The following is a 26,935-nucleotide window of genomic DNA, read 5'->3' as shown; positions in this document are numbered from 1 at the left end:
TAGGCTAATATGCTAAGTGTCCGACTGTCCGAACCTTTTGCTTTGGAACTCCATAATAAATCCTTGGAAAATTTTTTGGATTGTCCTCATGTTGTCAGAAGAAATAATATGCTTTGCAATTATTTATTTATTCAGTAAATATTTATAGAACCTTTGTTATATGTAACTAGGGGCCTGGTGCACAAAATTCCTGCACGGGTAGGGTTCCTAGGCCTGGTTGGTGATCAGGGCTGATTGGGGCCTTCCTGCACTCCACACCTCACCCTGGTGGTCAGCGCACATTATAGTGAGCGATCAAACTCCCAGGCTCCCAGTTGAACTCCTGAGGGAACACTGCATATTAGTCATATATATATCATTTATCCAAAATGTCAGTGGATTCCTTAAAAAGGTATTTGAGCATTTTTTCTTTACTGGAACTGTGCCTGTAATGATTATGATGTCTCTACCTATAGAAATACCAGAAGGTAAGTAGTCTGGAGATGGAACTGGGGAGGTTATGTATCAGCCATGAGATATAAAAACTGACTGCTTTTGTTTCTCTCTCCCACACAGCTTTCTACAAGTTCTTATTCAAGTCAGAAATAGACACAATGATGTGGTTCCTACAATGGCACAAGGAGTGATTGAATACAAGGAGAAGTTTGGGTTCGATCCGTTCATTAGCAGTAACATCCAGTATTTTCTGGATCGCTTCTATACCAACCGCATCTCCTTCCGCATGCTTATTAACCAGCACAGTAAGTTGGGCTTTGGTCCAGATTTGAAATGGTAATCAGAGTGATTTCTTCCATATGTTACAGATCTGCATTTTTGTCTGTAGAAATTTCATTCCTAGTTAAGTTTTTTCTAAGTAAATCCTATCTATTAAAAAGCTAGTCATTAGTATTCTTTGTTCAAATAAGTCATTGAAAGTCTTTTTGATGCTAAGCCTTTGCAGTCCCATTCCTGATGGGGGCGAAGGTCCAGCTTTAATGATGCCGTATTAATCTCCAAACACTTTTATGTGTCTCTGAGAGAATGTTCTAGTATTTTATCCAGGATATTGGATGGCTTCCCTTTTGGTTTCAAAAAACATTGTTCCTGGGAATATTGAATTGGCATGTTGACAATATGAGCAATTGGTCTTTTATGTCATAGTGATCAGTGAAAACAGACTAAGCGAGTTACCAAACCATAATCCTGAGAGATTTAGTCCATTCTCCAGGCAGATAAGCAGATAAGAAAAAACAGCAACTAAAATTCTCTCCACAAAAAAAAAATTGGGGGCTTATTTATAGCATTCTCTCTTTGCCCGATTTCATAATTTTTTTTTTTAAATACATCTTTATTGATTTCAGAGAGGGAGAGGGAAAGAGAGATAGAAACATCAATGATGAGAATCATTGATTGGCTGCCCCCTGCACGCCCCAAACTAGGGACCAAGCCCATAATCTGGGCATGTGCTTTGGGAATCGAACCATGATCTCCTGGTTCATAGGTCAATGCTCAACCATTAAGCCACGCCGGCTGGGCTGATTTCACAATTATGAAAAAGCATCCACACATATAGAGTCTAAATCATCATTTTTACTGAACCATAAAATGGCTGGTGTATCTTTATTTTACTAATTTTATTTATTTGGATATATGAATGTTATAGAACTATTACGTGAAGGTTGGACCCTCTGGCAATGGGCAAGGAGACACCAGATTGATGATGTCACTCTTATATCCATCGGGGCAAAGCAGGCACACAGTCCTTATTTCATTCTAGCTGATGCCTGTGTTGTTGGCCAGCTGTTTTATGCCTGGGCACATAAAAAATAAACATGGGTTGGTTCTAAATGTATAGCTTTTAAAAATAGAAATGTATGCTGTGTACCTGAAACCAATATAACATTGAATGTCAACTGTAATTGAAAAAAAATCATGTTAGTTACAAGTAAAGCATATAACTCTTTACAACAATAATCAAAGCATATCACTTTGATCATATGACAATAAAGGTAATTTATTATTTTAAAAAAATGACAATTTATAGGAGACTTGAAGGAAAAAAAGAACCTATATACTATTTAACTAAACTACTTAGATAACTATAATGTCTTTCTGACCTAAATCTGTGTTTGTGTATATATGTACATGTTTTTATTTATTTTTAATATATATTTTTATTGATTTCATTGAGGAAGGGAGAGGGAGAGATAGAGAAACATCAGTGATGAGAGAGAATCGTTAATCGGCTGCCTCCTGCACACACCACACTGGGGATCACACCATGATGTCCTGGTTGATAGGTTAACACTCAACTACTGAGCCACACTGGCTAGGCTATACGAACATGTTTTTAGATCATGGACTAAGCTTGTCACTTCTGATTTTCTTTCACTTAATCAGTTGGAACTTTATGTATTGGCCTTGTGCCCATATTCAGCATTTTTATAATTTAAACTCCCCCTCTAGATTATTTAAGCATTCTCCTTTTGTGAAATCTAAGTTGTTACCAATTTTTGTTTGATTTAAAAATAATTACACCAAAAATAAGTAGATGATACACACACACACACACACACACACACACACATATATACACACATACATACACACCTATAAACACTTGAATTTAGATTACTTTTTCCTTTGGGGCTCCTTTTGGCTTTTTTTCAGAAGTAAAATTTGCCAATCTTGTGTATTTTGAAAGCATTTATACTTTTAAAAATACTTGAACATTCCTGGCCAGGTGGCTCAATTGGTTGGAGTGTCGTCCTATACACCAGTAGGTTGTGGGTTCGATTGCCAGTCAGGACACATATCTAGGTTGCAGGTTTGATCCCCTTGCTGGAGTGCTTACAGAGGGCAACGGGCAACTGATCGATGTTTCTCTCTCTTCCTTCCTCCCTCTCACAAATCAATAAACATATCCTTGGGTGAGGATAAAAAATAAAAATATATTTTTTTAATAAACATATCCTTGGGTGAGGATAAAAAATTAAAAAAATTAAAACAACTTTGGGGTAAAAAAAAATACTTGAACAAATATCATTTGTGTATACAACATTGAAAAATAATCTCCATGGTGGAGGCCTTTGAAATGTTCACCATGAAGACATCTCATAAGCCTGGCCTAATGGTGCAGGCTGTGTTTTCTAACTATTTAGTGAACGTTGCATTAAATGTCCACTGTAGTACGGAGAAGGTGGGTCAAGTTGAAAGGAAGTTTTTTCATCCAATTTACATTGGGTCAGGAAGAAGGCATTGGATACCTGGCATGTGTCACTGCTTTAGGACCTGCTGAGTGCTACTGACAGGTCTTAAAGCACATCCTTCCTTCTTCGTTGTCCCATCATCATATATTCAGGGTGGGGCAAAAGTAGGTTTACAGTTGTCGATATGGAAAAGGATACAATCTATGTAATAAAAGCCTTAGCAACCATTATGGCAAACAACCAGAATGACTGGTCACTATGATGCACATTGACCTCCAGGGGGCTCAATATAGGAGCTGCCCCCTGGTGGTCAGTGTGCTCTCTGTTAGAGGGAGCACTGTTTAGCCAAGCTCATGGCTGCCTAGCGCAGCAGTGGTGGTGGGAGCCTTTCTGCCTCCACAGTAGCGCTAAGGAGCAGTGAGCCAAACAGTAAGGAGCAGGAGCAGGCAGGCAGTAAGGAGCAAAAGCTCCTGGACTGCGAGAAGGCACAGGCTGGACTGAGGAGACCCCCACACCCAGTGCACGGATTTTGTGCACCGGGCCTCTAGTAATAAATAATGATACAAAAATTAACTCTTGTATTTCACGTACAACTGTAAACCCACTTTTGCCCTACTCTATTCTGTTACTTTGAGTCACTGTGAATGTTAAAATGATTCTTACAAACACAAGACTCCTCCATTTTTCTCTGCTTGACCATCCCAGCCTGCTTTGTTTATAATCTCTCCCTTTCCTTTTGTGTTTGCTTAGCACTTTTGTTTGGTGATGACACAAATCCTGCTCATCCTAAACACATTGGAAGTATCGATCCCACCTGCAACGTGGCTGATGTCGTGAAAGGTAAGGAGACCTCTGTAATGTTAGCGATTGCACTTCATATAGGATTGTGGTGCTATCAAGGCAGCTTGGCGATAGGGTTATGTTGCTGAGTTGTTTGCCAAATCCTTAAGCCACTCTGGGCCCAAGCTACTTCACCCAAATATGAAATGTTCTTTTTAGGCAGTTCAGGAAAAGATGCATAATTCGCGCTGCACAAAATGGGAGTTTCTGCCTCATCGACTAGGGTTTTACTTCTAGTTCTATGTTAAACCGTGAACATTTGTCAGCTTAAGTAGGATTCTAAGTTTTGATTGCCACCATTATCTGAAAATCTCAGAGAATGCATATCCTTGTTAGAAAATTTGGCTGAATTCACATGTTTGTAAAAATGGAAGCATCTTTTTGACCTGCACCCAGGCTTTAGAATCTACATGGCATGTGGGCTTTGTGGTGTCACTAGATATTGAGCTGGACACTGTCCCAGGAGCCTTGGTGTAAAACAGAGTCATAAAACCATAAGTCCTTAATCCCCGGGCGCTTTGAATCTGAGCTGCAGTTTCCTCGTTATTCACTTAAGATAGGTGCCAGCTCAGCTCCAGGAAACCTTCCTGGTTGCAAGTGATCCACCACATTTCTAGAACTCTTTTTCAGTTGTCTTCAGGGGTACAGTTACTCTATGCAGCCTCACATTCCCAAATTGTCCCTTCCCAAGATGATCTCCTATTGTGGCCTTCTTTCCTTCCTCTAAACACACAAGTGTTTGTGGCCACCACTCTCCTGGTCTTCACCAAGGACCTTTGTTGCTGTTTCATTTCCTGAACTGTGTAGCTAAATCAGTAGGAGGTAGAAGAGGGCCTTGTCTGCTTGGTAAAGCTCTCAAACCCATCTAGAGCAGAGTGACCTTTGCTACTGGAGTTAGAGACAAGGGAGGTGGCCCAGTGCGTACAGCCTCCACTCTTGAGGAACAGCACACTGTCAGCAGCCAGTGCTGCTTATTTACCTTGTGCGTTCTTTGTATTATAAACTAGAGGCCCAGTACACGAAATTCATGCACAGTTAGGGTCACTAGCAGCTGCCGGCTGCTAGCCGGGACCTTCCTTTGTTCCGTGCCACTCTCTGGTGGTCAGCACACATCATAGCAAGCAATCGAACTCCCAGTTGGTCAAACTCCTGAGGGAACACTGCATATTAGGCTTTTATATAGAGAGATACTAGAGGCCTGGTGCATGAATTCATGTATGGGTGGGGTCCCTTTACCTGGCCACCTATTGGGGCTGGCTGCCCAGCCAGCCAGCCAGGGTTAAGGATCATGGCAGGTTGGTCGGCCGGTGGGGAGGGACCATGGGAGGTGGCCGGTTGCGGAATGTTGGCTGTGGAAGCGCACTGACCACCGGGGACAGCTCCTGCATTGAGCGTCTGGCCCCTTGTGGTAAGTGTGTGTCATAGCGACTGGTTGTTCAGTCGCTTAGGCTTTTATATATATTTCAGAGAGGAAGGGAGTGGCAGAGAGTGAAACATCAATGATGAGAAAATCATTGATTGGCTGCCTCCTACACATTCCACACTGAAGATCGAATCTGAAACCCAGGCATATGCCCTGACTGGGAATCAAATTGTGACCTCCTGGTTCATAGGTCAGTGCTCAACCACTGAGCAACACCAGCTGGGCTACTCTGGGCATTCTTTTTAAATATATATATATATATATATATATTATTGATTTCAGAGAGGAAGGGAGAGGAAGAGCAAGATAGAAACATTAATGATGAGAGAAGCATTGATTGGCTGCATCCTGCACGCCCCACAGTGGGGATCGAGCCCACAACCCAGGATTGTGCCCTGACCAGGAATCAAACTGTGACCTCCTGGTTTACAGGTCGATGCTCAACCACTGAGCCATGCTGGCTGGGCTACCCTGGGCATTCTTAAATCCAGGGAGGAGGACTCAGGCCTAGGGGCCTTTGCCCAGCCTAGAATTGCCAAACTGTTCTGGCCTCTGTTTAATTAGGAAACATTCACTCAAATTATTTCCATTGTAAGATGAATAGATCCAGCCTCAGCTTCCTAATAATCCTACAGGTAACTCTCACAAGAGAAGCCTGTGGTTAATCATGACTTCTGCAGGCCCCTGCTGGGGGAGGGAAACAAGATTGGTCTTGGCATAGTTGTATGTTCCTTAGACCGTAGCCCAATGTCTTTTATGAATCAGAAAGCCAGGTTTGGATAGTTGACTGCCCTTACGGAAAAAAATGTGCACATTCATATTGCAAAAGTGCATTATTATACACTGTGTGTGTGCCTTTTCTCTTGAACTGCAAGCAATTTGAGGTCAGGGTGTGTGTCTTAAACTTGTTTTGTAACTTAGTATATGCCTGTTAGGTGGTCAATAAATACTTCTTGGTTTGATAAATTTGAAACTGATAATTTACTTCTTTAAAAACAGCTTGATTGAGATATAATTCATATACATACTATATAATTCACCCACTTAAAGTGTTCAATTCAGTGTGTGTTTTTTAGGATATTCCATCACCCCCGAAAGAAACTCCCATATCCTTAGCAGTCAATCCCCACTACCCCTCTTCCCAGGACTAGGCAAGCACTCTAATCTACTTTCTGCCTATTTGGGACATTTTATGCGAATGGAATCATACAACATGTGGTCTTTTGTGTCTGGCTTCTTTCACTTAGCATAATGTTTTCAAGGATCATCCATGTTGTTGCAGGCATTAGTACTTCATTTATTTTTATAGCCAAATAATCTTCAGTTGAATGGATAAATCACATTTTATCCATTGGTTTATTCACCTGCTGATGGACATTTGGATTAGCTGAGCGACCTTGGACGCGTTATGTAAATTCTTTGGGCGGCCTTGGTTTCCTCATCTATAAAATGGTACATTCAACTGTTAAATAGTTACTATATGCAGAGCTCCTAAAGCAGTGCTAAAGGCCCAGTACACGAAATATACCCAGTCAGCACGGTATACATGTTTACTAGCGGAAGTCGTTGGCCTTCACACAAGTCTTGTGGCTTCTTATTTATACCACTGATTATATAACACATTGGTGCCTTTACATTTATTTTTGGCACAAAGTCTAAAATATTTTTAGAACTCACTTAGGACATTTAAAAGACAACTGGATACTTGACATTCAAGAAAGATTGTTAATTTTTGTAGGTGTGATATTGGTACTGTGTGTTTTTTTAAAGGAGTCCTAGTTTTTTGAGAGAGGTATTTCAAAATATTACTCATGATAGAAAATTACATCATGTGTGGAATTTACTTTATACAGAGCGGAGGGTAGTGAAAAAGATTTGGCATGTGTTGAACACTGTTGAAGCTAGTAATGGGTACACGTGGATTCTTTATTCTGCGCTATTTCTTCACAAATACAGTCTTTCATTAGTTTTTAGGGAGTTTTTAAAAAAATATTTTTTTTCAGAGAGGAAGGGAGAGGGAGAGATAGAAACATCAGTGATGAGAGAGAATCATTGATTGGCCGCCTCCTGCACACCCCTCAGCTGGGATCAAGCCCCCAACCCAGGTAAGTGCCCTGACTGGGAATCAAACTGACCTCCTAATTCATAGGTCGGCATTCAACCACTGAGTTTAGGTAGGTTTTAACCATGAATCAGTACAACTAGGTCAGTGACAGGGAGTTCTAGGCAACTGTTAGCCCTTCCGTATCGCAGAGGAATGAGCAGTGCTAAAGCGAGTCAGAGGCGCTGGAGAGGGTGAGGAGGAACCTGCTTCAACTTGCCTCTCGAGGCCAAAAGAATCTTGTTTTGCAGCGCTTACTGTCTGTACTGCTCTGCCTGGACTCATTACCAACTCCCTGGCCTTGGCAGCTGTACTTCTGTTGATCTCTCTAACTGGGGTGTAAAGTTCGAAAGGTCTGCAATTACTCTCACCCACGTGTGCATCACTCCTCCTAGGGACAGAGATTTTGTACCAAAACCAGCTGAAGATCACGTGCAAAACAGTTCAGTCAATTTTTTAAAGAAAGAAACTGAGAGAGAGTTCATGTCTACAGCCTGCCTCACAGCTTCCTGCTTCCTTTGTCCTGTGTAGTCACGATTTTGACTGCGGGCCAGATCCTCTCCTTTCCCCTCCCTCTTCTGTGCTCGCTCACAGCCTTATCTTCACCCTTTTGAGCTTTCACCCAGTGAGACCACTACTGCATAGTGAACAAAATTTACTCCACCCTCTCACTTTATCATTTCTACCACTCGTTTGCTGTAATTTTTAAAAAGTTATATATTTTTGTTGATTTCAGAAAGGAAGGGAGAGAGAGAGGTAAAAACATCATTGATGAGAGTCATTGATCAGCTGCCTCCTGCACGTCCCACACTGGGGATCGAGCCCGAAACCTAGGTATGAGTCATAGATCGATGCTCAACCACTGAGCCATGTCGGTCAGGCTGTTTGGCCTAGCTTGAAGTCTGGCTTCCTGGTGAGACTGTGTCCAATAAAAGACACCTCCAGATCCCTTTGCCACTCAGAATGCTAATTCCCCCAACACATGCATATGCATGAACACTCCTACCCCCCACAGCCCGCAGCCAGGGCATGTGCCCTTGGCCGGAATCGAACCTGGGACCCTTCAGACCACATGCCAATGCTCTATCCACCAGCTAGGGCCAGTTTTTCTTCCCAATACCCACAAGTGCCTATCAGTTTCCTTGGCTCCTTAGTGAAGTTTTAACCACTTCCTTCCTTTTTTTAGAGTACTTGGTATTTTTGACCAGGTTTTTACCTTCTCATATGCTCTGAGATTTCTCAGTTAATCTTCTAATTTGACATCTCTATCTCTAATATTGTTTCTCTTCCTTTTGTTTTAGGAAGCTTTGTGTAGAGGGAGTTGGGCTTCTGGGTTTTAATGACAGCTCTACCATTGATTTTCTCAACCGGAAAGATCCTGGTTTAGGCCAGTCAGATGTCCAGCCCAGATGATGTGTGTGTGAGTGTGTGTGTGTATGTATATGTGTGTGTGTGTGTGTGTCTGGTACACACACACACACATGTGTTTCCTATGCATGCATGTGTGTTTTATAGGAAGCCTTAATGAATTAATAATGATTCCATGCTTAGATCTCTTGAGACAGACTAGAGAAAACTTTTTATGTAGAAGGGTAGGGCCAATATTTTTATTTTTGACTAGCCAGTTGTATAAATGTATAAAAGTGGGGCGCATCACATACATTAATTGAATGTGCGGAACGCTGAAGCATGCCTCCTTGTCGCTTATTTAGCACATTAATATCTACCTTTACACATCTGCAAATTATAGACTCGAGATAGTGAATGCTAGAATTAGTATTGTAAAGCAGTTTCTGGGAGGTTCCTTCCATTGTGACCCTTTCCTCCTTTCTTTGTGAGAAACCAGGAAAGAAAATGGAAAATCCTGTGGGAAGATAATTTTAAAGGTACAAACTTAAATACTTGGTACAAAAGTCACCTCTCACAGCGATGTTATCCTGCCTCTGCTGTTCCTATATGCCGGTGAGCTTAGCATAATGACATACCAATGGCATCCTGAAAGTGTGTCATTATTTTGGGTCGGAAATAATGTCTTGTGCTCTCATGTGGGGCTCTTCAGTTTGCAAATAACAGAGACCCACTCACACTATAATAGTTCAAGAAACAGATTTATTAAAAGGACCTAGTAGGTCCCGTGAAAATCCAAGGGCAGGAGGCACTTCACAGTCGGAGCTATAGACATTGGAACTGGGAAACAGAAAACAAGGCTGCTTTCTTTGTATCTTTGTAACTGGGGTTGCCAAGTCCTAGCGCCTCTGCCTCTCTCTTGTCTGTAGACTTGTTTAGGGCAATGGCCAACGCAGGCCTTCTACAATAGATGATGATAACTCTTGAGTTCCCTTTGTGTCTTCTGCCCTGCCTGAGTCTTGATCTGAAATTCTCAAAAGATGTTCACTGGCTCAGCCTGTAGATTGGTTGCCCTTTCGTTAGATGCTCTGGCCCAAGATCTCCAGTCGGCTGTGGTTTGAAGGATGAGAAAGGGTCTGGTACTTAACAAATATCTGGTGGTTCTCACTCGGGATGCATTTTGGGTGGAAGGACGGTGATAGACATACTTTATTTGTAATTCAGAAGGGTTTCTAAAGAGCAGCACATCTGTGACTTTGCAATGCTTTGTGGCCATGGACACCACTTTGTTCTGGCACTGGCTTCTTAAACTTGAGCCTCACGGTTTTCTGTATCCTATTTAACCTATTAAGGACCTTGGCACCTTCATTTGTTTTTTCAGCACTCACTCAAATTCATCCCTGCCCCGCCTCTTCTAAGATATTTATAAACAGATGATTATATGCATTTACAACAGAGGCCAATATTTGACAGCAGAGTTCTATGGTGAAGTTTGAATAGGTAAATCTTCTAATAAAATAGCCCTAGCCGGTTTGGCTCAGTGGGTAAAGTGTCAGCCCATGGACTGAAGGGCATGGTCAAGGGCATGTACCTCAGTTGCAGGCTCATCCCAGGCCCTGCAAGTGTGTGCTAGAGGCATTCAATTGATGTGTATCTCTCACATCGATGTTTCTCTCTCTGTCTCTCCCCCTTCATTCCACTCTCTCTAAAAATCAATGGAAAAATATCATCAGTGAGGATTAACAAAAATTAATAACCTCCATAATGTATTAAATTTTCCTGTTTGCTTTTTCTTCAATTCCTGGCTAGGTTGGATCTGTTCAGCTAGTTGCTCGGTGAACCTTCACCCTACTCTTTATGACTTGGCCTTTTAAATAAATAATCAGTCTTGTGTGTTTACAGGTTGAGTGTTCTAGCCTGGGGGAAGTATATATGTCACACCCACAGTTTTGTTAGTTACTTTATGATCATTATCTTACTGTCCTTGACAACTCATCCTTAGAACAATGAATAACATTTATGTTTAGTGGCAGTAATAATAATTTCCTTTTAAAGATGGTTTGGAGCCCAGCCGGTGTGACTCAGTGGTTGAGCGTTGACCTATGAACCTGGAGTCACGGGTTTGATTCCCAGTCAGGGCACATGCCTGGGCTTCAGGCTCAGTCCCCAGTAGGGGGCATGTAGGAGGCGGCCAATCAATGATTCTCCCTCACTGATGTTTCTAGATCGTTCTCCCTCTCCCTTCCTCTCTGAAATCAATTTAAAAAAAATTTTTTTTAAAGATTGGTTGTAATTACTTGCTCAGATGTATTGCAGATAAAAGTAATTTGGTAAATTATCATATTTAAAATTTTGGTTTCTGATTAAAATGAGAAAAGTCTTATTTGAAAGCTTGCTATAAGTAGAATTTGCCTTCTACCCCAAAGTGAAAGACATGAAATTATAAGCCAGTAGTTGAATTTTGGTTATTTGGTGATGTTTTAAAGTTTTGACATTTTTATGTTAGTTCACTTAAATAGAAGTGAAATAGAAGTTTGAGTACATGTGTGTTGTCTACACCCCAATACCCCATGATCATTCATGTCCTGGGAGAGATAGTGACTGAGTTAACATGGCCTAGTCTTGGCTTTCCTGGCAAGTGGTCCCCAAATCTAGCTTCTCTTCAGAATTACTTGCTAAGATTTTTAAAATATACATTTCCAGGCCTCAACACAGACCTACTGCATCAGAATCTCTAGGGGCTTATTTTATAATCTGCATTAAAAAAACAACAACTTGCCGAAACCGGTTCGGCTCAGTGGATAGAGCGTCAGCCTGGGGACTGAAAGGTCCCAGGTTCGATTCCGGTCAAGGGCATGTACCTTGGTTGTGGGCACATCCCCAGTGGGGGGTGTGCAGGAGGCAGCTGGTCGATGTTTCTCTCTCATCGACGTTTCTAACTCTCTCTCTCTCTTCCTCTCTGTAAAAAATCAATAAAACATATTTTAAAAAAATTAAATTATTAAACACACACACACACACACACACACAGCTTTTGTAGTGAATTCCACATACAATGAGGTTTGGGAACCACGCAAGGCCTCTAGTTCCCAGTCTCACAAAAAAGAATATTTCTCGCCCTGGCCTGGTGGCTCAGCTGCTTGGAGCATCATTCTATGCACCAAAGGTTGCAGGTTTGATTTCGATTAGGACACATACCTTGGTTGTGGGTTTGATCTCTGGTCTGGTGTATAGGGGAGACAACTGATCTATGTTTCTCTTCTCTAGCCTCCCTTCTCTTCTCTCTCCTTCCCTCCCTCTCTCCTTCCTTCCTCTCTCTCTAAAAATCAGTTTTTTAAAAAACATATCCTCGTGTAAAGATTTTAAGAAAAAGAGCATCTCTCATCACTATAATTGATTTCACTTTGAGAACTTTCTCACGGGCAAGAAGATTATTCCATTTATCAAATTCTTGCGAGCTGTGTATTGTGTCCAAGGCATTATGATGTACTATGAGAATTTATAAAGATGTATATGAATGTAGATTTTACTATTACTATCCCCCAAATACTTGACTGACTGGTGTACGTGAGTCTCATTGTGGTGTTTTGAGTTTTTCAAGCATCATTATGTGATTTTTAATTACACCGATACACCATAATTTGTCATGTTTTAAAAATTCCTATTCCCATGTGGTTTTAGGAAACACACTGGGTCTTTGGGTCCCAAGTTGGCAGCTTCTATCTGGGTTCTACCATCTCTTCCGCATGTTGCATTTACAAAATACCTTTTCTTAATAATACCATTATAATCTCATGCCACTGGGCAAGCAAATGCTATGAGGAAATACCACAGTTAGCGGGTACATTTCCTTCTATGGTGAATGGAAGAAAAATGTCAAGACACCTTTAAAGGTGTTATGTACTTGGAGGCATTGTTTTGAGGAGGTGTATTGGCTTTGTGTATGAAGCAGAGCATCATTTTTAGATTTTAGGATTTGCTGGTTTAAAGAAAGTAGCCCTGGAGGTTGTTGGTTGGCTTAGTGCTATTGTGTCACTAGGTGGAGATGTAGCATTGTTTGGTGCTATAGCCAAAGCAGAAAGAGTGCATCTTGATTTCTTTTTACAAAAGTATTTTACAGATATTTAGTGAGGTTTATTATAGCCTAGGAAAAACGCCCTGCAAATTTAATGTAATTCTATATTTTAACTTTTTAGGGTTTCAATTAAGTCCTACTTTAATGTCTGTTTTCACAATGATCAACTCTTCTTTTTCCTCTCCTCTTACTAACATTTCCTCATTATTTCATTTTGTCAGTTATTCTAATGTCTCTGCCTGTGGTTCTTTTAATGGTTTAATTCTAATAGTTGAATAAAGTAATCAGAATTTTTATTCTGAGGTCAAATATTATATACAATTTTAATTTGCTAGCAATGTGAGGTCAATGGACCAAAACTTACAGTCTGAACACACCTAATCTTTGTATTATTTTAGGTTGATATGTCAAGTTTTAACATATTTAAATTATATAGGGCTTGAAATTTTTTTTTTTATTGATTTCAGAGCAGAAGGTAGAGGGAGAAACAGAAACATCAGTGATGGGAGAGGATCATAGATTGGCTGCCTCCCACATGGCCCACACCCGGGACCAAGCCCTCGTAATCCAGGCATGTGCCCTGACCAGGAATCAAACCGTGACCACATGGTTCATAGGTCAATGCTCAACCACTGAGCTACACCAGCTGGGCAAGCCAAAAAGGCTATGTTTTTAAAAAGGAAGTCGTTAATTAAAAATACAACAAGTTAGAAATTGTTCTTGTTTGCTGATCTATTATGTCTGTCTGTCTATCTATCTATCTATCTATCTATCTATCTACAATACTTGTGCCTGTGTCATTAGTGCAGCAGCTAAACTTTTTTTCTTTCTTTGCAGATGCGTATGAAACCGCCAAGATGTTATGTGAACAGTATTACATGGTGGCTCCTGAGTTGGAAATTGAAGAATTCAATGGTAAAAGAATAATTTTAAACTTGAGTACAAAGAAGTTGACCCAAATCTGATTAAACCTGAGCTATATTTAAGCGAGATCCTAAAGTTTTGCTGATTTGAAAAATCTTTTCTATATTTTTAAAACCTTTTCTATATCTGTGGTCAACTAGGTATATTGTTGAAAGGAGTTTTTGTACAGGAATGTGTAATCTATTAGAACTCAAAGTTCGTGGCACAGAAGTAATCCAGTAGAAAACGCACAAAAGTATAAATAGGCAATTCTCAAAATAGCAAATGCAAACAATAAACCTATGAGAAAATGTTTAACTTTATTAAAGAAAGAAGTACAAACAAAACCAAAGAGAAATGCCATTTTTGTCTTTCAAATTGAAACATTTTATTGCCTTGAATTGTTGCCCAGAAAAATTCTTTCTTACCAACACTCATACATTTCTGGTATAAGGTTAAATTTGTCCAGCCTTTCTCAAAAAATGCCACCAATATTCTTTCTCTTTGACCCAGTAAATTAAATTAGTAATAGTCATATTCTTTGGCCCAGTGAATTAAACTCAGAAAGTGTATTATAAGAAAATATAGATATGCACAGTCATATGTACAAGAATGGTGATCACAGTGGTTTCCTTATAGAGAAAAATGAGAGGATCCAAGTTTTCTACAACAGAGGATATAAATTGTGGTTCACTCATAAGATAGAATACTATGCAGCCCTTTAATGCTTTAAAAGAATCTTTTAAACACATGCTATAAAAGTTTGTAATAGTGCAAGTTCACTGGAAAATATTTTGAAATATTTCTAGCACTTAGGGAGAAACAACAGCTGTGTGGAGAGTAGGATTATAGCTGACTTTTATGTTGTCATTTAGAGATTATCCATAGTGTAGATTGCTATAATTTATAATTTATTTAATTATTTCCCAGTGAAGGTGTGTGTGTGTGTGTGTGTGTGTGTGTGTGTGTGTGTATGTGTGTATGCGTGTATATGTGCCTGTGTTTGGAGGGTTAGGAAAATTTGTGAATGTGTGGACGTATTTCTGAACATTAGATTCCTAGGAGTGGAATGACTGAGTCTTAGGGTATAGGTATTTACAATTAAAGATAAGCCTGGATGGCATGGCTTAGTGATTGAGCTCTGACTTATGAGCCAGGAGGTCACGGTTTGATTCCTAGTGAGGGCACATGCCCAGGTTGAGGGCTCCATCCCCAGTGTGGGATGTGCAGGAGGCAGCTGATCAATGATTCTCTCTCATCATTAATGTTTCTACTTTTCTCCCTCTCCCTTCCTCTCTGAAATCAATAAAAATATATTTTAGAACAGATAAACCAAATTCCCTCTTAAAATATATCAGAACTGTATTTCACTTATCACATGATCTCACTCATATGTGGGATATAATGATCAACATAATTTGATGAACAAAAATAGATCCAGAGACAAATGGCAGGGGGTGGTTAGAGATAAACAAAGGACTTGTATGCATGCCTATTAGCATAACCAATGGACACAGACACTGAGGCGGTGGGGGCTTGCCTGGAGTGGAAATGGGGGGGGGGTGTCAATTGGGAAAAAAGGAGACATATGTAAAACTTTAGATAGTAAATTTAAAAAATATGTATAATGAGATCAAAATGTGAAAAGACTTCAGGCTGCTGTTGTAACACATTGGCCCCTACATTTTACTAGAAAGTATGGAATCAAAGCTGCTTTCAAAGTCCGTTGGGTCCTCTGAGTTGTGTCCATGTTTTGAATCAATACACTAAGGGAACCGAATGGACTTGGCTGGAGTATTCCTGAGTAGAAGCATCAGAATATTCTCTCTGTCTCTTCCTCCTGGCTCGGCGGGGCCTGGCCTCGCTGTCCAGCTTTCTGTCAGACATGGAACTTACATTCACAGATAGTAACCAGCTGCTCTTTGGCATGGATAGCAGCCTCACTCGCTGAAGGCCGGAGCAGTGAGCCTGTTCTTGCTGATTCCCAGGTGCAGCTGTGTCAGCCAATCCTTCCCAGCGAGGTGGCCACGCTGGGCAGCACACCCCGCCAGGAGCAGAGCTGTATGACTCCTTTTGTCATTGTTTCATGCATGACTTTTTTTAAAAAAATATATTTTATTGATTTTTCACAGAGAGGAAGAGAGAGGGATAGAGAGTTAGAAACATCGATGAGAGAGAATCATCTATCAGCTGCCTCTTGCACAACCCCTACTGGGGATGTGCCCGCAACCAAGGTACATGCCCTCAACCAGAATCGAACCCAGGCCCTTTCAGTACACAGGCCGACGCTCTATCCACTGAGCCAGACCGGTCCCTGCTCATGCATGACTTTAAGCTCCTTTTTCCCCACCACTAAGATAAAAAATGTTGCTGTTAGAGGCAGCCTCTAGTTTCCTAGTGCTTTCAGGTAATGTATTTATGATTTATATTTATGATTTCTTAAAATGTCAAAGCTCTTTGCGAGCACAGTGAAAGACTCTGCTTTGTCTCTAATAAGTTATGTGTTAAGAGTTGCAGGTTGCAAGTTGGCCCTGAGCACTGTACGTAGACACTAACGCTGCAGAATGAGAGAGAGTGCGCGTGTCTCCCACAGCGTGATAGCTGACTGCTTTCAGGGAGCGGTCAGATCAGATCCAGATACTTATGGATTTATTTTCAGAGCCTGTGTGAACTAGCAGCGCATTGCCTTCAGGATGCTCCCATAGCCCAACAGGTGCTTTTAACAATAGTCAGCGACATGCTTGCTGCCCTCGCTCTGCATTTCAGATGAGTAAGGCTGCCATTAACCCAAAAGAGCAGTCCGTGCTACCTGAGAATGAGTTTGGCTAGTTTGACACGCCACTTTTTTTTCCCCCCTGATTTTTTTTTCCTTTTCCAATGTAGATCCATGAGAAAGTGGTAAATAGGATTATGTAGGACACATACTGTGTGAACACCACAGTATTTGCCAGTCCTCACTGGAATTCGGAATATTGGGGGCCAGTTATAGTAAACTTCCTTTATTGTCCTTTCTGTAACACCTTTAACGGCCTTATTTACCTCAGATATTTCTGACTGGCTGTGTGGGTTCCTCCAATGACAAGTAGCTATTTCATCACACTTGTCCTCATTTCTCTTGAGAAATCAGTTGCCAAAACATTAAGCAAACATTTCTAATTGACCTTTTCGGCATCCATATGGTAAGGCAGCAGGGCTTAGGGGAAAGATGAGAACTTTGTAGCTTAACCAGGCAGTAGAAATCTGGATTCAAACATTTAGATGTGAGCCGTAGACAAGTCACTTCCTGTCTGACACTTGGCTTCCTCACCTATAAGCTCACCCTGTGGGGCAATCCTATATAATAAAAGGCTAATATGCCACTCGGTTGAATGGTGGAACGACCAGTCACTATGATGCGCACTGACCACCAGGAGGCAGATGCTCAGCCAGAGCCAGGCTCGTTGCTGGGGAGCGGGAACCTCTCCCGCCTCTGCGGCAGCACTAAGGCTGTCAGTTGGATACTCCCCAAGGGCTCTCAGACTGCGAGAGGGCACAGGCTGGGCTGAGGGGACTCCCTCCTCCCCCAAATGCATGAATCTTGTGCACCCAGCCTCTACTGAAAGGATAATGTTACTGGGACCTCCAACATAGCACATACTGGATATTTTATTTTTATTATTCTTTAGAATATATTTTTATTGATTTCAGAGAGGAAGAGAGAGAGAAAGAAACAACAACAAGAAAGAATAATTGATCCGCTGCTCCTGCATGCCCCATGCTGGGGATCGAGCCCACAACCTGTGACCTCCTGGTTCATAGGTTGACACTAACCACTGAGCAATACCTGTCAGGCATACTGGATATTTTTAAAAGGGTAGCTACTGGAATTCAGGATTGACTTGGGAAAGATAAGACTTGTATGGTTATGACTTGAATTTTTTATTTCTAGATTAGTCTTTCCTCTCAGGAGGTTGATTGATGGCTTTAGTTTTGGTGGATAACAAAAATTTTAACTCATGCTGTTTTGTTAAAAGAGGTTTCATCAAAAGGGTATATATCTACCCTGGGATTGTTGACCTCTAGTTTCTCATTATTGGGTACTTCTATGGATATTTTCAGGCAAATGGTTCTATGCAGCAGTCAAAAAGCCATTTCTGATAGCTCCATTAATACTGTAGAAATTAATTTTTAGTAATGAGAATAGGCAGCTTACAATGTGGTAGGCTCTATGTAAATTCGTTTATCACTATGATCTCATTTCATCCTTATATTAACCCAGTGAGATAAGTTCTGCGCCATTTCAGAAATGGGATGCCAATCCCAGATGGGTGGAGTACCTATTAATGTATCTGTTAAATGCCTAAGTCAGAACTTGGCCGCAGTGTGACTGAACTGTACTATATATTGTCTCTAAAAGCCTTATGCATTGGTTTTGGGAATTGATTAATCATCTCTAAGTGCCCAGCTACCATTTCTCTTTTTTCTTCTTGAATCTCCTATTACAACTGTTTTTTTTCTCTCTTAGAAATCTGTTTTGATTTAAAATTTTATTTTTAATTATGATCGGTATAGAATCTATAGGCAAAGTACAGAGGAGTTCATTGGGGTCACAAAATAGAATGTAAATATTATTAACCAGAAGGCTAAGCAAAAATACGAACGAGTGGCTGCCTCTGGGTGCAGGCTGGGGGGGGGGTGTTAGATGGGAAAGGGTGGAGGGACATGTTTTCTTTTTAACAAATTTTAAAATCATTTGCATATATTAACTTAATAATTTAAAAAAATAACTGATTATCAGAGTTCAGGATTTAGAATCACAAAAGCTCTTGCTCCAGCTGTCCAATTTTAGCGCCTCTTCTGTTATAATGAGCAAGTCACGTCATCTCTGCAAAGCCAATGTCTTCACCCATAATAATGCCACCCACCTTATGAGCCACACAGTATTATCACAAGGATTCAGTTGGATAATGTATGTTCAAGCTCTTCATAAACCAAGAACTAAATGAATGTTCTCTCTACTTTATTTATTTATTTTTAATATATTTTATTGGTTTTTTACAGAGAGGAGGAGAGAGGGACAGAGAGCTAGAAACATTGATGAGAGAGAAACATCAACCAGCTGCCTCTTGCACACCCCCCACCGGGGATGTGCCCGCAACCAATGTACATGCCCTTGACCGGAATCGAACCCGGGACCCTTCAGTCCGCAGACCAACGCTCTACCACTGAGCCAAACCGCTTTATACTGTTAACTATGTACTTTATTAGAGGAAGTCGTTAGGTTGAAATCATAACATGAATGGGTAGGTCTGTGGTCTACTTAAGAAAGTTCACATAGTTTCAGTCTCTAAAGTGATTTCGGGTCATGAGGACTACATTTTCTAGCATCTACTCTATAGCTCACACTGTGCTTAGTGCTTGACATGGAATTAGGTATTTCTTAGATTTCCCCAGAAAATCGCTGATGCAAGGAGAATGGACTGGAGGTCTCGAGCGGGTTGTCTGTTAGCTCCCAGTAGAAAAAAGTCATGTGAACCTTACATTCTACTCTATAATATGCCTTGTTTGTCATCATTTAACATTGCTCTTTAGTCCAGTTCACCCAAAAGATGGGCCCCTTTTCCTCTGTGGCTCCGCATTCCCCCTGCTGACCACTGGGGTCAGTGGTAGAGGTAGGTGTCTCCCAATTTGTGAAGCACTGAATGAGCCCTGGCCGGTGTGGCTCAGTTGGTTGAGCATCCTCCCGTGCACCGACAGGTCGCCTGTTGAATTCCCGGTCAGGACACAGGCCCGGGTTTCAGGCTCGATTCCCAGTACGGGGCATGCAGGAGGCAGCCGATGAATGATTCTCACTCATCATTGATGTTTCTCTCTCTCTCCCTTCCTCTCTCTGAAATCAATAAAAACATTTTTCAAAAAGAAAAAAACAAAACACAGTGATATTTGGATGGCCTTATTGTAATGCATAGGACATTATGATGTAGGTGATAATATTCCAATATTACTCACTTAAGCTCCAAAGCAATTGAATAATTTGCCCAGGGTCACGAAGCTGCTAAGTAAAGGAACTGGGTACCTTCCCCCTCCCTTCCCAAAAATAATTTGTTGGACTTGAAAAGCATTTGCTCAGCCCTGCCTTTAGAAGTGGAAATCTAAATTAGCCTTTTGTAGGGTTCTTTTTTATGTACTCAGAAAATAGAATGCAAACATTTTTAACTTCTAGTTTTGGTCCTTATTCATTGACGATTTTTGTCTCTGTTTTCAGCCAAAGCTCCTGGCAAACCTATTCAGGTAGTTTATGTGCCCTCACATCTGTTTCACATGCTATTCGAGTTGTTCAAGGTAAGTGGAATTTAACAACACGGGAAGAAGTCTTCATTTTAAATTACTTTGATTCAGGGCATAATGGATTCATTACATTAGCATAAGAAAAAGGTTTTGCATACCATTTAAAAAATTCTATTTCTGATACCCTGTGGGTTTTATAATTTGTACACTGTGAGCTGAAAAATTGCTGTGTACAGTGTAGCCTTTGTGAATATTAGTATATATTGATTTTGAAGCTTAATTGTACTTTAGTGATTTGATGTAAAATCCATACCGTTTCTTCTTCAGTTAGGAGATTAGAGATGCTCTTTAGTTTCCAAACCTGGCAAGGTTTTATTGATGGTACACAGATCAAAATAAAAACAATTTTACACATATTTACGCCTCTGAACATTAACTGTGATGATGCATTAGTAGTAGTTCTAGTCCTGAGAGCTTCCATAACCCTCAAAAAAAAAGTCTAAAATCTCTCTGGCTTAAGCTGCTGCTTTTATTAACCAGTAGCTAATGGCATTTATGGTAGTAGAATTGCAGGTACAAGGCGTTGGAACTAAAGTTTTATTTCATCCACTATGTCTGAAACTCTACATTGAACACCTGAAAATCACTTATGATGATTTGCTTCCCAAAATGATGCTGTTACTAACGCAACACTAAAAGGTGGGCATTCAGTTGTGAACTTTCTCCTCAACAGCTGTGGCTTTTTCAGAACTTTTTAACTGATGTCCTCCACTTTTTCCCCCCCGACCAAATATGGAAAGGAGGTTTTCCACCTGCTTTAGAGAAAGGCACTCGGAAACCACAGGCTGATAAATAGATTTCAGTCTGTGGCCTCGTGACCTGCGATAAAAACATTCCTCTTGGTTGAAAGTTGAATGGCTTGAATACCCTAAAGGAAAACTAAAAGAATAAAAGGAGGAAAGCCCTAGCCAGTTTGGCTCAGTGGATAGAGTGTCGGCCTATGGACTGAAGAGTCCTGGGTTCGATTTTGGTCAAGGGCACATACTTGGGTTGCAGGCACTGTCATGGCTTGGTTGGGGCGCATGCAGGAGGCAACCAATCGATGTGTATCTCGCACATCGATGTTTCTCTCTGTCTCTTCCACTCTTTCTAAATATCAATGGAAAAATATCCTCAGGTGCAAATTAACACAAAAAAAGGAGGGAGGGAGAATCAATGTGCAGTATGGTAGATGGGACTTAAACTAGATGAGAAACAAAGCATCAGGGAGTGTTTCCTTGATCTGAACCCACATTGAGCTAAGTTCTTTGGAGGGGAAAAATGTCATAGAAATGCAACCAATACCCCCCCACACACACACACACACACAAAAAAAAATTGTGCATAAATAAGCTCGTGTGAGTTTCTTTTTTTAAATTGTGATTTGTGAGGGTTGTAAAGAAAAGGGCTTATTATTTCAGAACTCCATGAGAGCCACAGTTGAACTCTATGAAGACAGAAAAGAGGCCTACCCAGCGGTTAAAACCCTTGTTACTCTGGGTAAAGAAGACTTGTCCATTAAGGTAACTGCTTTGCTTGCACATACACTTCAATTGTCAGTTCATGTCATAGTATCTAGACATTGTGGAATCAGAGGGAAGGGAAGAAGACTGACATTTGCTAAATGTCGTATTTGTAAATACCATGTTAGATCTTTGACTTAAGTTACCTCGTTTAAACTTTATTAGTAGCCCGTTTTTCAGGGAGCTAAACAGGGTCTTAGACCCAAGCCCGTGGGATCCCATGGCACCTTCCTCCCTCCTTTGTTTTATACTGTTCATATTTCATTGGGGGTTCAAAGCCCTGTACACATGAGAGTAATCTCATAAGGGCTTTATTTAATAAACTTGTTGCCTCCTGTTAAGTATGGAATGACTCCTCCTCCCAGCCTTCACCACCTCCTCCTCCTCTTCCTTCTCCTCCATTACAGATCAGCGACCTAGGTGGTGGCGTTCCCCTTCGAAAGATAGATCGTCTCTTTAACTACATGTATTCCACTGCTCCTAGACCAAGCCTGGAGCCTTCAAGAGCTGCCCCTCTGGTAAGCATTTCAAGCTGCTGCGTAAGGAAAGACCGTTAACATGGGCAGGGACTCGCCACGGCTGAGCATAAGCCTCGTTGGATTGGAATGCTCCCTGTGTGGGCCTGGCTTGGGGGCGGGAGAATTTTATGCCACTGCTACTTTCTTTGTGGAGCCTTTGGGCATAGATTTCTTCTCTAATTTGTGTCGGAGACACACTCAGAGCTCCGTGCCTTACTCCCAAATACAGAGAAAGGCATTTCCTGTGGTTACGAGTGCTACGGGAGCACCATTTACTACCTGGACCTACCCCCGGAGGGGGTGGAAGGCCAGTGGCGGGTGAGCAAAGGAGAAGAGGGCAGAATGCATGGCTGTAGCGTGGTCCTGGCACTTTCGCCTGCATACCATAGAGGCCAAATCACCCCGGGCCCTTGAACTTCCCCACCAAATTTGTTTATATAATTAAAATGTTAAAATGAGGAACACTGCATTTTTTTATATTAAATAGCACAAGCAGGAAACGTATAGGTGGTGTATGCATTTTCAGAGCCCTTTCTGTCTCACTCTGGAAATAACCTTCAGCCCTATTAAGGCAGTGAGAAAAGTCTGGTTACCATGGCAGCACTGAGATCCTGGTAGGGCCACACTTTCTTCCCCCGCTGAGTGTTTCTAATTGACAAACAACAATTGAACCCTTTGTCATTAAACACAGCAACATCTATCAGTCTGCAAAATGGTTCAGGGTATAAATTAAGCTTCATTTTCAAGTCCTACCTGACTGGTAAGCACGTAAGATTATATTTTATTTGCATGAATAAAAATCTTACATTTTGCATTGTTTATTCAAGACAGAGTTTATTAACTCAGCGTGTTGAACACAGAGAGGGAGTCACTTACGTTGGATTCAAGAAAATTCATGAAAAATCAGTTTTGAAAGGCATTACCTTGACCAGGCTCTGGTACCTACTTAAATAAATGTCAAAAGGTGGGGGCGCAGGGTGGGGTGGAGGGGAACACCCACTACGAGCAAATTTAGAGCCTCCCCCAGTTCCTTAGAAGGAATTCGAGTTGTCTATTCCTGGTCTCCAAATACCATCCTGGGGATAGCTGTTATGTCATAGTTATTTGTTAATGAAACTGAACACCTGAAGCAAGAGATTAAAAAAAAAAAAGTGTGCGCCATCCCATTTTATAGATGAGAGAATAAGCTTAGTACCTTGCCCAAGGTCACTGAGCTCATCACAGCACTGGCTATGTCTGTGTTCCTTCCAGTGTATCCTATACCCTCTCCTTGTGATTCTTCCATTAACATCCCTCCCAGTCAGTAAACTGTCCTCAGCTTTAAAGTGTGGCCCTGGCCGGTGTGGCTTAATTGGGCGGGCACCCAAAGGTTGCTGGTTCAATTCTCGGTCAGGGCGCATGCCTGGGCTGCAGGCTTGATCCCCGGTAGGGGGCGTACAGGAGGCAGCTGATTGACGGTCTCTCTTTCTCTCTCCCCCTCCCTCCTTCCCTGTACTTTCCTCTCTCTCTCTAAAAATCAATAAAAATATTTTAAAAAAATGAAGTGGGCATGTGGGTGTGTACTACTAGAGAACGTAATGTCCGCACCAAACACATTACTGCGTTACAGCTCTGTGCTGTAACACATGCATTTGTTTTTTAGAAATGCCCTAGCCAGCTTCTGTTGATCTTTTTTTTTTTTTTAATTTATTTTACTGATTTTTTACAGAGAGAAAGGGAGAGAGAGTTAGAAACATCAATGAGAGAGAGAAACATCGATCAGCTGCCTCTTGCACACACACCCCCCCCCCCACACACACACACACACACTGGGGACGTGCCTGCAACCAAGATACATGCCCTTGACCGGAATCGAACCCGGGACCTTTTAGTCCGCAGGCTGACGCTCTATCCACTGAGCCAAACTGGTTTCGGCTCCTGTTGATCTTTTGACACCCTAGGAAAGCTTCCCTACACCTCACCAAATCCGAGTGAGAGGCCCCTCCGCTGTGTTCCCCAGGACTCTGGGCTTGCCTGCCTCCCCACATCAGGCCTGCGTTGGTCCCAGGCATTGTCGGCTGGTCCCTGGCACTCCTGAGAGTAGGGTCCGTGCTTTGCTGGAATGGATGAAGCTGATTTCCTGGCCTCTTCCTGGAATACACTGTTTTTTTTTGTTTGTTTGTTTTTTTTTCCTGTGTGGATCTCAGTAACTATTGTGGCTGTTTTGTCTTCCCTACTGACCATACTCTGCCTGTCTTAATGCCCTTGAATGACGGGGTACCCTCCTCTGAGGTGGGCCCTACCCTGAGGAAAAAAATCTAGGGAAGATGTTAGAAATTCATGTAACATGGTAGAATTGCTCTTCTGTAGTAGCCATAATAGCAATTTCCACGCATTTAGTTTTATTATGTCTTATGAGTTAAGTTTTTTTTTTCCCAATTACATTTTCTGATGAGACATTCTCACAGAGGTGCAGTGAATTGCTCAGTTGCCTGGCTGGTGTGGCTCAGTGATTGAGCATCAAGCTATGAACCAAGAGGTCACGGTTCGATTCCCAGTCAGAGTACATACCTGGGTTACAGGCTCAATCCCCAGTAGGGGGCGTGCAGGAGGCAACCGAGCAATGATTTTCTCTCATCATTGATGTTTCTCTCTCTCTCTTCCTCTCCCCTTTTCTCTGAAATCAATAAAAACATATTGGGGGGAAATGGCTCAGAGTTGCATAAAAAGTGAGTTTCAATGTAAGTGTATCTGAGCCCAAAGCCCGTGCAACTGCCACTCTAGGTGCATGACCCCACCAGCTCCTTTGTTAACCGTAGCAGTGGATTTCACCAGAGGGACTGAAGCTTCCACTCTACGCCAGCTTCAGTCTCAGTTGTTTTTATTGTTAATACTGGAGGCCTTCCACCACCCCACTCTCCCCCCACCCCGCCCCAGCAACCTATTACTAACAGTCAGGGTTCTACAATATAGAGATATAGGCGGGTACTGGAATTCTTTTCTTGTCTCTAAAAATACTAGTATAGGCACTACCATATATCCAAATCTTGTAGTATTCCTAGAACCTTAGGCAATAGTCAGTCGCTCAGGAAATTTTCTTCCCAGTGTGTTAGCCTTGGTGCTGGTAGATTTGCACTGCTGTGCTTTCAATTTAGTTATTTTTTTGCTTCAGAGAGCAAGGGAATCTGATAATGAAACTTTAAAATGATGTGGTTTTGTTTTGTTGCCAGTTCAAATTCCACTCGATTGGGATTTGCTTTAAAAATGTTCTTTCAAGTGCTAAGAAAGCATTAGTCAAAAATTGCAGTATTCCTATTATTTTCTAAACCTACAAGAAGTGTTTTTGTAGAGGAAAAATAGTTTGTTTGCCATAGACGAGCATATACATCATTGCAGAGGTTGAATCAATTGGATTTTTTTTTCTTTAAGTCTGAATCAAGAATTTATTTTTAATCTTGAATGATCCTTATACCAAACTTGATAGCATGTATGCCTGTCTCACAGAATTCATTTTCTTCCCCCTGTAGGCTGGATTTGGTTACGGCTTGCCAATTTCTCGTCTGTATGCTAGATATTTCCAAGGAGATCTAAAGCTGTATTCTATGGAAGGAGTGGGTACGGATGCTGTAATTTATTTGAAGGTAATGCATTTTTTTCCGTTAGCATGAAGGCATCTACGCTTTAAAGCTGTAAGTTCTAATAACTAATAGATAATAGACCATAGCATCTGTTATCCTATATTATAAAAGTGTAATATGCAAATTGACTGAGTGGTGGAACGACCAATTGCTATGATGCACACTGATCACCAGGGGGCAGACACTCAACGCAGGAGCTGCCCCCTGGTGGTCAGTGCCCTCCCACAGAGGGAGCACTGCTCAGCCAGAAGTCGGCTCAGATCTGTCGAGCGCAGCAGCGGTGGTGGGAGCCTCTCCCACCTCAGAGACACCCTTAGGCCTGGAGCAGGCCTAAGCTGTCAGTCAGAGGGCTCCCAGACCACAAGAGGGCGCAGGCCCGGCCGTAAGCCCCCCCACAGAGTATACGAATTTTGTGTACCAGGCCTCTAGTCTTTTATATTCAGCTCAGATTTACTTCAGTTTTATGTGAAAACCATGTTATGCCTCACCCTTGACAGTACACTCAGATGTAGCAAAATGTGAAATATGGAGCTATAAAGAGTAAAATGATTGATTTTTAAAACCATAATTCAAAGTTGTGATTTTCAAAAGGTTGCATATCCATTGAAAGGATTCATCTGGCAGGAGATAGGTTATCATAAACTGGGATCTTTCAGTCTGTTGCTTTAAAAACTTGCTGGCTTTCCCAAAGCCATAATAATTCAGTTATCATAATATAGTCATTAAAAAGGCTGATCGAATAACAGAGTTCTCTGTGACACAGATTATCTCATTCATTGATAATGTTATACTTTTCTTGATTTCTAAACCCTAGAATATTTGAAGTATTTTTGAATAGTTATATAGGTACATATTGCAGAATTTTAATGCTATAAAGAGAGAGAACTAAGTCTCTCCCATCACTGGCCCAAAATCACCCTGTTCTGTTCCCATCAGTAACCAAAAGTACCAGTTTCTTGTGGATTGTTCTAGAAAAATTTAAATTTTTTTCACACAAATGATTTATTTCAGCACTTTGCTGTATATATTTTTTACTTTCTAGTATATATTGGAGGTCTTTCCTTATCAGTTCATGTAGAACTGGCTCCTTTTTA

At 41.3% G+C, this 26,935-nt stretch overlaps 1 protein-coding gene and 1 long non-coding RNA gene across 4 annotated transcripts in view; one reads left to right on the top strand and one right to left on the bottom strand.

The window, feature by feature from the left end:
• Window positions 1-26,935, bottom strand: part of LOC311614722 — a 520,998-nt gene that overhangs the window by 23,495 nt on the left and 470,568 nt on the right. The window lies entirely within an intron of this gene.
• The window catches only part of PDK3 (pyruvate dehydrogenase kinase 3), a 64,501-nt gene that overhangs the window by 30,826 nt on the left and 6,740 nt on the right, over window positions 1-26,935 (top strand). For all 3 annotated transcript variants that reach the window (XM_084869681.1, XM_084869682.1, XM_084869683.1), the window contains exons 4-10: window positions 556-740; window positions 3,939-4,028; window positions 13,812-13,889; window positions 20,122-20,198; window positions 21,605-21,706; window positions 22,114-22,224; window positions 25,731-25,844. In XM_084869681.1, coding sequence (XP_084725807.1) covers window positions 556-740; window positions 3,939-4,028; window positions 13,812-13,889; window positions 20,122-20,198; window positions 21,605-21,706; window positions 22,114-22,224; window positions 25,731-25,844 — 757 coding nt within the window. The remainder of the gene's footprint in view (window positions 1-555; window positions 741-3,938; window positions 4,029-13,811; window positions 13,890-20,121; window positions 20,199-21,604; window positions 21,707-22,113; window positions 22,225-25,730; window positions 25,845-26,935) is intronic.

The sequence above is a fragment of the Pipistrellus hanaki genome (genome assembly GCF_964339955.1).
Source record: "Pipistrellus hanaki genome assembly, chromosome: X".
Lineage (NCBI taxonomy): Eukaryota > Metazoa > Chordata > Mammalia > Chiroptera > Vespertilionidae > Pipistrellus > Pipistrellus hanaki.
The sequence above is the reverse complement of the archived record's forward strand: the minus strand, read 5'-3'. Positions and strand labels throughout refer to the sequence as shown.